This window comes from Oncorhynchus mykiss, chromosome 16, assembly GCF_057628025.1.
Source record: "Oncorhynchus mykiss isolate SJ-2025 chromosome 16, ASM5762802v1, whole genome shotgun sequence".
NCBI classification, from domain to species: Eukaryota; Metazoa; Chordata; class Actinopteri; order Salmoniformes; family Salmonidae; genus Oncorhynchus; species Oncorhynchus mykiss.
In genome coordinates this window covers 41224403-41238116 of record NC_143037.1, presented here as the reverse complement: position 1 = coordinate 41238116, position 13714 = coordinate 41224403, and the positions used below count along the sequence as shown (strand labels likewise).

Genomic DNA, 13714 nt, shown 5'->3' with positions numbered 1-13714 from the left:
AGATTTAACACAAACACTTCCTGAAGGAGACAGACAAAGCACTTCCTGGTTCTGACCTGACTTCTGATTGGTCATTGAACAGCTTCACCCAATAGACATTCCTGAAAGAATCACGTCTCAATCCTGTGATTAATCCATTTAAGTAGGACAATGTTACTGTGTTTTCTTTTTTGTGTGCAAACTTTCACATGGTGAGTTTTAAAATATGTTAATGATATTGTTATTATGATATTCTATATTGACTAGAAACAAATGCCTCTCCAAATGAATCTCTCTAAAAAGAAATTGCACTTTGAGAATCAGTAATATAAAGCCTTTTTATTATAAATATACAAACAATATCAAAACTGATATAATCAACTGGTTAGTACCACAACAAAACCGCAATGCAGTGAAAACATCCAACACAATCATGCTTCAAACCAACCACTTAGAAACAAAGGCCTCTTAGATTAATATAAATGAATAGTTTAACAGGTTAACATTCAGCTTATTTCGTGTTATTGTTAGTGTACTACAGCTTAAGGAGAAACAGCAACTTTCTAGCATTTTCCCTAACACTATTTTCAAAAATATGAAAAATGATGTAATAAAATTCTAGTGAGTTACGGGAAACTGCCCCCCAAAAATCTATGCCAAGACGCATTGAAGCTGTGGTGGCCCAACATCCTATTAAGACACTATGTTGGTGTTTCCTTTATTTTGTATATTGTGCCTATACTGCTTGAGGAAAACGTGCCTGTTACTCAGGCCTAGAAGCTAGGATATGCATGTGCATGATAGTATTGGATACAAAACACTCTAAAGTTTCTAAAACTGTTAAAATAATGTCTGTGAGTATAACAGAACTGATTTGGCAGTTAGAGAAAGATAGAGAAAGAAAACAGTCTAAACATTTTATTAAAGAAATAAATGATTATATTAGGAAGGCCGTAATTTAATTTGGAACCTAGGTGAACCTTGTTGTGCAAATATGTGTACCACACACAAAGAGAGTCTACAGTAAGCAGTAATCTTGAAATGTTATAGCCAGTTAAAAATGTATGAAACTTGTTGTAAAAACTTAGCATATTTAACCTGTAGAAAATAATCAAATTGACTCACAATATCAACTTTCTTTTCAAAATAAAATAAATAAACTGGCAAAGCGCCTTACATAGAAATTACAAACTTTCTTTACATAAAGATGAATTAAAATACATATGTCACAAGTGGTAGAGCTAGGTGCTTATTATGGTACCCAACTACCCATGGAGCCAAGGTCGTCTTCTGCATTTTGTCAAGGACAGTTGTCCCTCACCAGGGACATACAGTATAATCTCACAGAGTCCATTGATTCAATAAATACAGACATACTCAATAGTTTAGAGAGGGTCCTTCGCTCCTCGTGTGTAGCATAGCATACTGCAGTAGGGCGACTCCCCCCTGGTTACAGCCAGAGACATATACTGTATAGATATACACATATAATTATGCACCGTATGCAGTATACATGGCTGTGGTTACACCTGGCTAACGATCTCTGAGTCCTCTTCAACAAACCACTGCACTGGAGTTCCATCTGCAGCCCTCTGGAGGATCACCTTTTGGTGGGGACCCTGAAACACAACAATACATTCACATTCCTTTAGTTCTATATCTATATGTTTTAATATATAGATGGGGGAGGCTAGTTATGCTAAGATCAATGTGTGTTATGCTGGTGGGTGTTAGAGGGCATTGTCACCTGCATGTAGGGCGGGAGGTGAGGGGACGTGGGGCTCTTTACTCTGAATGACCCCTGCCGCTCCAGGGAACCCGGGCGGGACTTCTGGAGCTGATTTTGGAACTGGTTCCGCTGGTGCCAGGATTTGAGCTCCTCTGACACCATCTCCCTGGGCTGCACCCGGGCGAGGTGTTTGGGGTACTCCCTCAGTGACGGGGTACGTACGAGGTGGGTGTAGGGGAGTGGGAGCTTCAGAACTCTCCTGGGGGATAACGGTGGGGGGCCCTGTCTCTCCTGCTGCCAGTGACTGTACTGGGGCTGGGGGGCCTTGGAGGGGGAAAGGTAGAGATCCCTCCCCACGGGACTGTCCAAGTCCTGTGGAGAAAGAGGGGAACAGTGGCCTTCCTCCGCCATTCTCCTTCTCAAACTGGGAGAGGACTGGTGCTGGTTGTTGTTCTTGTAAAATCTGTGGCTGTTGGAGCCATTGAACGCAGGGCTGGTGGGACTTTTAGCTCCGTAGTGGAAGCCGTAGGGAGGAGGGCAGAGCTTGGGGACCTCGGTGGGTGCGGGGCCCTCCCTATCTATGTGATTGTCCCGGCTGGGGGAGCTGGTGTAAGAGGGGACAGAGTGTTCAGAGCTGCTGTCCTCAGAGCTGGACTGGTACAAGAGCTGGGGAGAGTACTGTGGAGACCGAACCAGGAACTCCGGCCGGCTGCGTGGCAACCTGGCACGCCCACGTCCTTCACTCAGGTCATGAGCGGGCTTACTTTTGGGAAGTCTGAGAAGAGGAAAATAGACAGGGGAGAAAAAAGTTAACTACTGTGATGCAATTTGTGTATGTCTCTCTCCCTATAACGTGCATTAATACAGCAACTTCATTATTACATGTATTAGTCAATGTATTTTATGACTATAATTGATGTTACTTATGAAAAATCTACAACCAAAGTCCACAACAACAGACACATAAGAAGACACAATAAAGCTAATCAACACCGTCATGTTGCTATGGTTTTGACATTCTGTGTTATGGTGTTGACGTTGTGTGTGCTGGTGATGACATTCTGCGTTATGGTGTTGACGTCCTGAAGCATTGGTTGTTTACCTGAAGGACTGTGAGTACTGTCTGCGTACGTTCAGCTCTGGAGTAGAGGGGGCACTGGAGGAGTGGGTTTGTCCATGCCTCAGAGCCAGGTTCTTAATGGAGGGGAAGTGGGAGGGCAGGACTCTACTGTCTGCAGGAAACACTGGGGTCCCTACTGGACTGCTGCTCCGAGAAAGAAGGAGATAGAGATGGGGGCAGGGCAGGAGTATAACAACTGCTAGTTCAAAAGTATATGTAGTCAAAAGCAAATCACTTTTTATGGGGTTCTGAGCAGAATAAATATTTTAGTAGTGAAGTAGGGCCTGCATAGTCAGCTGCTCCACCTTTCCCAGCTAGCAATGAGGAATCCCCCTAGTTCCGGGGGGTCGGAACTGATTGAATCGGCCCGGAATCAGGTGTTGAACTCGGCCCAGAATCAACATGAATGACTTTCCAGAATTTGCAGAAGTATATCGGGCCGTTTCTGTCTACCGGAATTCATCCGACTTTGCCGGCATCTTACCAGAATCCTCCCAGAAGCGGCCTGATGCTAATTTAAATAAATGTATACAAAATATCCCAATTTAGTCATATTAAATATGACTATTATACATTTTATACATACAAATTTTACCCATCCACACATTTGTTTTTTACAACTGTCTTGTCCCTTCACTGCAACTACCGTACCAAGCTGCACTGCTTCTTGACACAATGCATGCTTAAGCTGGAAGCCAGCCGGCACCAACGTGTCAGAGGAAACACCATAACACCTGTTGACCGTGTCAGCGTGCATGTGCCTGGCCCGCCACAGGAGATGCTACAGCGCGATGGGACAAGGACGTCCAGGCCGGCCAAACCCTCCCCTAACCAGGACAACCCTGGGCCAATTGTACGTCGCCCCATGAGTCTCCTGGTCGCGGCCAGCGTGGGTATCGAACCAGCATCTGTAGCATCGCAGTTTGCACTGTGATGCAGCGTCTTAGACGTCTGCGCCACTCGTGAGGCTTTTCATGCTTATCAATTGCCTTGCACAAAGTATCAAAATACTAAAATACCACTTAAATAGGACTCTTAAAAAATGTCATTTAAATGTTCATTTTATTTTTTGATCACAGAAACAATGAGAAAACATGGAAAAATAAATAATGAAATGTTAATTATATAAAGCAGCTGGTGTAATCATCTGCCAGAGAGTAGCCACAATCGGCCCGAGCCCCAAGTAATACATTTGGGCCAGATGATAACTCACACAGGAATCGGCCCGAGCTCAATCCCGGCATGCCAGCCATAAGTAATACTGCCGAAGGCGGCCCAAACTCGGGCCACTTGACGTCGTCCGAGTCTGACTCTCAGCCGGAATCGGACCAGATCCACTGTGCTAGCTGGATTATTAGTCCACAGGGTTTCAATCCAAAAAGGACGTGGACTCTTACCTGGACCTGCTGCTGCAGGCAGAGAGGGGTTTGTTGGGTCTTAGGTAGGGCTGGTCCAGGCTAGACTCTCTCCAAGGGGAGTTCTGGATGGGGGAGCGTTCAGGGTACTCCACACTGCAGCTGGAGACGAGGCTCTGGCCAGAGGAGTGTTGGAGACTGCCCTGGGAGGAGGAGGACTGGAGGGACAGGGAGCCCACAGAGGATTGCAGGAGAGGGTCTACAGACGCTGAGGGAGAGAGAGGGCCAGAGTCGACGTCTATGGATAGACAGAGGATACATAATAGTAAGAGTCAGACATGATGACACTTTGGAGGTGTTGAATTGTATTGGCATTTCTACTGTGTTAGTTGATAACAACTCACCATCGTCCAAGGCCACTGCATCAGACAGGGAGCTGTCATCAGAAATGCACAGATCTGGCGACAGAAAGAGGATTTATTCAAGACTTTATTCAATTGGGGGAAGGGGTTGGGCAAATTATCAACATTGTAGCGTAATTCTTATGAAATGTACTGCTTAAGTGATTCAATAACAAAACAATTGTGTATTAAAAAATAGAGAATCCATCCATCCAACCTCCATCGGACTGAGTGAGAAAGGCACCTAAGGTGTCTGCAGATTGCAGAGCCCAATGTGTCCAGATGGGGGCAGAAGTAGCAAATGCACAGAACTCACCTCTGTGTTTGGCTGAGTTATTCTTCTTGTTAGTTGGTGGAGAGGAGCACTCCTTCCTGATCCTGTGCTGAAACACAGCTTCCTGTAGATCCTTGACTTTCTTCTCCTCCCTCTTGCACTGCTGCAGCCTGCTCTTCTTCTGTGGTTTAGACAGGTGATCCTCCACTGAGAGTCTACGAGCTGCCTCAACGATCTGGAGCTGCAAGGCCAGGTCAGCTTCTAGGGAGTGGAGTTCTGAATCCTGTGGAGAGGGTTTTTAGCTTCGATCAAGGTCAAGAACCCAAATAACAGGATTAAAAAAAAAATCCCCTTTATCTCCCCAATTTCGATCGTGTCTCCTCGCTGCAACTCGGTCTCGGGAGGCGAAGGTCGAGTCATGTGTACTCAGACCAGCCAAACCGCATTTCTTAACACCTGCACGCTTAACACGGAAGCCAGCCGCACCAATGTGTCAGAGGAAACACCGTTCAACTGACGGCCGAGCGAGGTCACCCTGCAGACGACCGAGGCCCACCACAAGGGTCGCTAGAGCGCGATGAGTCAAGTAAAGCCCCCCTGGCCAAACCCTCCACAAACCCGGACGACGCTGGGTCAATTGTGCACCGCCCTATGGGACTGCCGATCACGGCCGGTTGTGACACAGCCTGGGATCAAACCCGGGTCTGTAGTGGCGCCTCTAGCACTGCGATGCAGTGCCTTAGACAGCTACGACACACGCAGGAAGAGCAATTATTTAACATTTTTACAAAAGACTTTGGGAAAACTGCAATACATGAACTTTGTACTGAACCTTGCAAGACATTGAGAGATGTTGCTACACCTGGCTGCATTTCAAAAGAAACAAAACCAAACTGAGTAGCCTATACTGTACCTCTCCATCCTGGTGTATGAGTCTGTCGTCCAGTTTGAAGGACGCTCCTATTCTCCTGCGAACGCGAGGGGGCTTTTCATCAGGCAGTAAAGGGTAGTCTGGCGGCAGTTTTCCTGTCAGCTCCTGTAAATAAAGCAAATCCCAAATCAAGTCGATTTGTTTGTAAACACACACTTCTTATATCTTAACCATCAACTCTAAATGTAGAAGAGGTGATTTGGAATCACGTTCTCATGATCACGTTCCCAAATATCACCTCAAACTCTGAGGATGTCCTTTTGCTATAATGGGTAAGACGCTGTGTTGACTAGATCCCTAATTCCAGTGTGACTACTCACAGCCTCTCTGATGCAGAGTTTTTTGATTTCCAGTAGACACAGTTCAAGTTTCTCCTCCAGAACCTGATGCTTCAGCCTCATGGCCCGGGTGTGAGTGGTCAAGTCCTTGACCGGCGACGTGGGGCTGTCGGGACCTGCATCACACATAGGAGGTGATGTTAATGGAGCGTTTAAAACAGAGCACAGGCCCCCATTATAGGCATCACATGGTGCCACATTTGGAGCTTATATCACAAAATGAACGATCATTATGAATTATATGTTTTCTCTACAGATGTAGGATCTTAATTTGAGGAAATGTACCATTTATAGTGTATTTGAGGTTAAAAAAGGCTTCTAAGGTTTGTAATTTCCATTTTGACATTTCAGACTGATTTTACCGTGTGAAAAATGTATCAACCTCTTCAAAAATTGTTAATTCATTATAATCCACATAATAATTCACATTTCCTGTTGCTGTAGGATTATTTTCATGCTGTAGGAAACTGGCTCAAATTAAGATCCTACATCTGTAGCTAACCTACTAGATGCAAGATGGCGCCGACAGAGATGGCCGACTCGCTTCAAGTCCTTAGGAAACTATACTATCACTAAATTTCTAGCTCCTGAAGTTCAATATTTGCACATACAATTGTAAAAACAGCTTAAATATTTAGGTCTCAGCATTAATAACATGTTCAGTGCTTTCTATAAAGTTTATATCTGCACCTAGACTTAAAGTTCAGCATTGTTGATGTGTTAAGCTCCTACCAGAGTTGAGTATGATCCCACTGTCAGTGTCACTGATCTCCTCTTTATCCATCATGGCTGTTGGAAGGTCTTCTTCACAGTGTTAAAACAATACCTGTTGGAAAAGAGTTAAATAGTTTCATCAGATTGTATAAATCATCATTATTCACACAAAAAAACATATCCAATGTTTAGATCACTCAGGAAAGTGAAAAATTGCTTCACCTAAAAAACTGTTACAAAATATTGCACAATCATCCGTTCCCACCCCTGATGCTAAATGGCTCTTTAAACACTGATTTAGTCCCCACTAGTGCTACCCCCATCTCCCTCTTCTCCCTGCTTCCATCCTCTTCTCCCCTGTTCTCCTATTACAATAGGCAGCAGCCTCCATGCTTGACTCGGCACATGTGCGAGGGGTCCAGGGGTTAATCCAAAACCGGGCGCCATGGCGACGGTCACAGGGCACAACACCATTCTCCGGGAGGGTGTGTGTGTGTTGTGTGTCGCCGTGAGGTATGTCAGAGGGTGTTTAAAGGGACGGACCCGCAAAAAGCACCCGGAAGAAAGCAGATGGCTGCAAGGCAAGGAAATTAACCCTCTCATGGACTGCACCTGTTCCCCCCTCCCAAAGTCTCACACACACAGACGCACACACACCAGCTCTCCATTCAATCGGTGTCCAGAGAAACAACCCTCAAGGGGCTTTTGAAGTGGAAGAATGTGTCAATGCTTAGCCTGTCTCTGTAGCATCAGACAGCTCACTTAAAGCCACTGGAGATTCATGATTTGGCACATCTCTGATTTCACTGACACATTCTCACACTGTAGAACACATAAAAAATGTGTATGTGTGCAACTCATGTTTATGGACTATTCAATAATCTGCCACTTTATATACTGTAGGTGGTCCTTGAAGCCAACCCAAGAGTCTAAAAGTGACATATAAAGCCCAGAATAGGGGACAGAATAGCAAGTTGAAAATCATGTTTGGGTTCTACAGATGTAGGATCTTAATTGGATCACTCTTTTGTTTCTGATCATTTTCCTGCACACCCGGAAATGAAAACTTGTCGTCTATTCAATGTTTAAAAAAGCTTCTAAAGTTTGTAATTTTCACTTTAAAATGTCAGACTTGATTTGCCCTAACAAAAAATGTCCATTAATTATAATCCACATAATTTCCAGTTGCTGCAGGATTATTTTCCTGCTGTAGCAAACTGCCTCAAATGGACATCTTACATCTGTATAGCAGGAGAGTAAGTGAAGGCTGACTCATTGACAGACGTGATTCTCATGTCATCTGACATGAGTTGGGGGGAGTTGAGGACGTCAACTAAGGATAAGACTAGAAAAATCTATATTTAGTTTCTAGGTGAATAACTTTATTTTCATTCACGTGTCTGTCATCAGTTGTAGCTGTACCTTTCCTCTCCTCAACATTTCAGCAGATCACAAAGGACTTCTTTATGGCAGCTAACAAGATTATAAGATATCATTGCCATCCCTTGTAACAGGTCAGTAGTACAAGTATGTGTAGGATGGCACGCTACTCCCTGTATAGTGCACATCCTTTGACCATAACTGGTCAAAAGTCATGCACTATCTAGGGAATAGGATACCATTTCGGACACACCAGAAGACGTTTATAACACAGGAAATAACTTCCTTCAGACCGAGCAACTATTGGGGCTGCTGATATGTATCTTCTGTATCTATGTCTAAAAACACAACTTCAGTATGTCAACGGACAGAAGGAGCTCATGTAGCTCATGTCTCTATTCACATTCAGGTCATGTAGACTTAGCCGCTGTGTGTGACCAAGTCCAAGTAATCCACTGGTCCTATCTAGAGCAGTGATGTTTAGAGATGGGTATCAGGCCTGTTCCTGTAGGGATCATGAGAAACCCCTTGCCAGGATGTTATTGTGTTGAGTCCCACTGGCTGGGTAGGCCTATATCGGCCCATCCTCTGTCCATTCAGCAGTGTAAGTCATGTGGACTGATGCAGCTTTGAGAAAGCCAGAGCAGCACAATGAGTGAACAGCATGCTATAGTCTAGCGCTGTTGGCTGAAAACACAGAGGCAAACAAAGGCTCCATATCCCCTGTATCCAGCCACCAGTCTGCATAATCTACTGTGGGTTCAATAACTGCTGACACCTCTGGATGGGCTGGATCCAGCTCCAGCCGAGGAGGAGTGGTGGTTTGCTTGGCCCAACAGTGAGACAACAGAGCAGGAGGAGCGGGGAAAGGAACAGAGCTGTGGCTGAGATAGGGGCCTACAGTGAGACAGTGGAAGGAAGAGGAACTCTAGCCTAGAATGACAACTGATATGAGCAGAAACAGAGCACATTCAGAGCATATGATTTTCGATTCCAGGCTAGAATACCTCCTCTCAAAGAGAGGAAATGAACAGGTCTGAGTCTGAGTGGGTGAAGTGGAGTGGAGTGAGGTAGGGGGATTTAGACTCCCTGACGCAGCCACATGAATAATATAAAACTGAGACGGCAACAGGAACACAGGAACTGGCTAATCAGACGCAGGCAGAGGCAGGGTAATGTGGTATTTTGCCCACTTACACCCCATAACTCTCCTAAGACTTTCACAATGTCTGTGGTTACCTGGAGCCTACATCTACTGAGTGGGTGGGTGGAAGAGTTGGGTTGGGATACAGCATCATTCAGGACCTTCTAGAAGTTGTAAACTTATGCCAAAACATACAACATTTCCCGTATAATCGTTGTATGTGAGCACTGACAACATAGGGTGGGGAAAGAGTGCAAAACATCAGAACTCTTTTTTTTTGTCACATGCACCGAATACAACAGGCGTAGACTTTCCCGTAAAATAATTACTTAAGAGCCCTTTCCCAACAATGCAGAGTTAAAAAGTAAGAATGTTTTTAATAAAAATGCACTAAATATAAAAAATAGGAAATAGTAACACAATAAAATAACAATAATGAGGCTATATACAAGGAGTACCGGTACCAAGTCAATGTGCAGGGGCACGAGGTAGTATAGGTAATTAAGCTAATACCCCAGCATGTAGGTAGGGGTAAAAGTGGCAATCAGGATAGATAATAAACAGGGGTCAATGTAAATAGTCTGGGTAGCCATTTGATTTACTGTTCAGCAGTCTTATAGCTTGGGGATAGAGGCTGTTCAGGAGCCTTTTGGTCCCAGACCTGGCGCTCTGGTACCACTTGCCCTGCGGTAGCAGAGAGAACCGTATATGACTTGGGTGGTTGGTCTTTGACAATTTAGGGGCTTCCTATGACACCGCCTGGCATAGAGGTGCTGGATTGCAAGGAGCTTGGCCCCAGTGATGTACTGGGCCATACGCACTACCCTCTGTAGCGCCTTGCGGTCGGATGCCGAGAAGTCAATATGCTCTCAAATGGTGCAGCTGTATAACGTTTTGAGGATTTGAGGGCCCATGCCAAATCTTTTCAGCCTCCTGATGGGGAATAGGTATTGTAGTGCCCCCTTCACTACTGTGTTGGCATGTCTGGACCATGATAGGTCTTTAGTGATGTAGTCACCGAGGAACATGAAGCTCTCGACCCGCTCTATTACAGCCCTGTCGATGTGAATGTGGCATGCTCGGACCTCCATTTCCTGTAGTCCACTATCAGCTCCTTTGTCTTGCTCACGTTAAGGGAGATATTATTGTCCTGGCACCACACTGCCAAGTTTCTGTCCTCCTCCCTATAGGCTGTTTCATCGTCATTGGTGATCAGGCTGTCGTGTCGTCTGCAAACTTAATGATTGTGTTGGGAATTGTGCGGGCCACGCAATCGTGGGTAAACAGGGAGTACAGGAGGGGACTAAGCACACACCCCTGAGGGGCCCTCGTGTTGAGGGCCAGCGTGGCAGATGTGTTGTTGCCTACCCTCACCCCCTGGGGGCGGCCCGTCAGGAAGTCCAGGATCCAGTTGCAGAGGGAGGTGTCCAGTCCCAGGGCCCTTCGCATAGTGATGAGCTTGGAAGGAACTATGGTGCTGAACCCTGAGCTGTAGTCAATTAACATCACTCTTACGTAGGTAGCCTTTCCCCAGGGCATTGACATCCTCATATTGACATTTAATATTGCCATAGTCTTCATACTGTATACAAGTATGATTGTTGAAAACATAGGGTGAGGACTGAGGAGGGGTGAATTTGAAAATCAACAAATCACTCCATTGGGTCAAGAATAGCCAATTAGCTCAGCATTTCCTGTAGAAGTATTGCCATTACCTTATGCTCCACCCTATAGCACATTACTTCATTGCTGTTGTCATAACAAGCTAATTACACCAGTCCTGTGATGATGATCACAGCAAACGATGACAGCTATCTAAGGAGGGTTTCTCAGGATAGTAGCTTACGGTTACACCCATCCTCATTCCCCTCTGCTCGCTGGACCATGAAAATGAAGCATCCAACGGGAAACAGTTTGTTTATAGTAGGAGAGGATGATGGCGAGGATTCACTGTCTGTCTCCCAGACTTTCCCTGTTATCCACCATCCAATCCCATGAGCCTCTGGAAGAGTGTGTGTGTGTGTGTGTGTGTGTCTCTGGGATTCTCCTGGAATGTAGCCCACCACCACCATTGCATTACCACTGTGGTCGGGTCTAGGCTGCTGGAATTACCAACGGGGGCTAGCTACCCTAGGAAACAGTGAGGGATGCCTGTGTGTGTATGTGTGTGTATGTGTACGTGCGCATGTGTGTTCAACTGAAACTAAACCAGGCCTATGTGAAGCCTGTAATTAAGATTCTCTAGGGTATGCTGATACTATGGAAGAAACCAAACGACTTTACAGTATGTCTGATTTCAGAGGCTGGTCAACAGCCAACATCCATTGAGCAAAATAGATCCATTCTGTTCTGTCTGTATATATATACAGAGGGAATGGAGAGAATGAATCAGCAGACTGATTATTGATCATCATTGATCTAAATGAAACTCCAATCCAATGCCCATCAATACTATATATAGTTAAGAACAAATTCTTATTTACAATGGCGGCCTACCCCGGGCCAAACCCGGACGACGCTGGGCCAATTGTGCGCTGGCCTATGGGACTCCCAATCAGGACAGGATGTGATACAGCCTGCATCCAAACCAGGGACTGTAGTGACGCCACTTGCATTGAGATACAGTGCCTTAGACCGCTGCACCACTCGGGAGGTGTCAGAACGGTGTCATCATTATTAGAGGCTTAGTTTTCCAATGGAGACAATAATAAAAGTTACAGTAATGAGCAACACATACTTCCCTGGTCCCTGGAGGTGGAGGCCATATTCTAGCCAGACACAGCACCTCTGTTGCAGACCAAAGACAATATAAATACAGAGACCTAAGCAGAGATCCTCCATTGTTCTCCAAGATCAAGACATATGGCTTTCTTTGACTCTCCGGGCCTCAAGACGAGTTAATAGTGGTCAACCCCTGTAAATGATGGTAACAGGATGTGTGACTGACTGACTTAGCTTCTTCGCCCTTTCATAGTATCTCTGGTTCTTTTCCTTTACCCTACGGGTCATTTTGTCAAATCATCTATGTGCTTGTCACAAGTAAACAATTCAACTTTGCAAGTGCTGAAGCAGAATTAACACTGAGGTGTTACAGGTCAGTGGGAGTTGTTTGTCAACTATTTCAAATGGACAACATTCTTGTGTAGTGGAAATTTTTTGTTCAGACAAAAGGCTTGTTATGTGAGACCATTACATTAGCTACTTGTGTCTCCTCTTCCTGTGTTAAATAGCCTTCAACATGTGGCAGGATCTACTCATTATTGTGTCATTGAAATGACTAGTGTGTTTAGACTCGACACACTCTCGCTGAGTAATATTCCAGGACTATTGCAATTTTTATTCTGGGAAGTAAACGTTTAGCAATTGTTTAGCAATTGTCACGACTCACAGTTTATCAGACAAATAATAACCATGTAAAATAACAGGATGTCTGAGAGTGACTCATCTAGAGTAAAACAAAATGTTTGATGTCTGAAATAAAGCATACTTTTCAGAGTTGAAAAAGTCCTCCTCAGTCACACAGAACTCATATAGCTGCAATATAACATCGAATTATACTTTGTATCAGTTGCCCATAGTTTATCCCTGTCTACATTGTTTCAACCAGAGTGAAATACCCTGTCACTGTAACTGTATTCTCCTTTTCCCATATAACAACAATACGTTCATAAAATGTGAATGTTTTTACCTTCTAAACGCGTTGGTCCAGCAATCCTGAGGACTTCACAGCATGCCGAGTCTTTCTCAAGTCAGATGTGTGATGGGCATTGGGGGGCGGCGTTCCGTTCTCTGGTGGGACATCTGTCCTTAGATCATACCATTATCTGGAAAGAGAGAGGGTTGTCTCACTTGAGCTGTGGGTTCAGTTTCCCAAATGCAAATGAGTTGTACTTGGATCAACTGTTGTGAGTTGTGAATTTGACACACTTCTTATTTTACGTGGTATAGTTTCTTAACGATTAAAAAAATAAAAGAAATGTAACTTTATGTTGGTTAATTCCCCCTATCTACAAGGAACATTTTCAATCGAGCATTTTTTTCTCCAGACACGCTTTGCCCCATTGACACAGCACACGACACTCGGAGGGGGGACATTTATAGTAGAGAATGATAGCTGGAGGAAAGAAAAGTTTGGGGGAGAGGCAGAGGCGAGTGCCGGTGGACAGCTGGCTGGTAGGAGTGTGATGGAGCCTGTAGCTTGAATAATAAATAGCATTAGACTTACAGCCCACTGACTTGAATGCGTGACATGCATCCAAAATGTTACAATGCTGAATTTAGACTAGTTTTCTCAGACAGGCTATTAGCCAGCCCTACAGTTATAAATGAGTAATATAAGCATTTACTTA

General features: G+C 44.7%; 1 protein-coding gene across 1 annotated transcript; it reads right to left on the bottom strand.

Moving 5' to 3' along the window:
* Window positions 1–303: 303 nt before the first annotated feature.
* On the bottom strand, window positions 304–13189 carry inavaa (innate immunity activator a). The gene is made up of 10 exons (XM_021565764.3): window positions 13054–13189; window positions 6860–6953; window positions 6110–6243; window positions 5772–5894; window positions 4901–5141; window positions 4588–4641; window positions 4226–4481; window positions 2811–2972; window positions 1727–2483; window positions 304–1598 (listed from the first exon to the last, which is right to left on the bottom strand). The coding sequence occupies exons 2-10, from the start codon at window positions 6912–6914 to the stop codon at window positions 1503–1505; spliced, it is 1878 nt and encodes a 625-aa protein (XP_021421439.3). The 5' UTR covers window positions 6915–6953; window positions 13054–13189; the 3' UTR covers window positions 304–1502.
* Window positions 13190–13714: the final 525 nt, after the last annotated feature.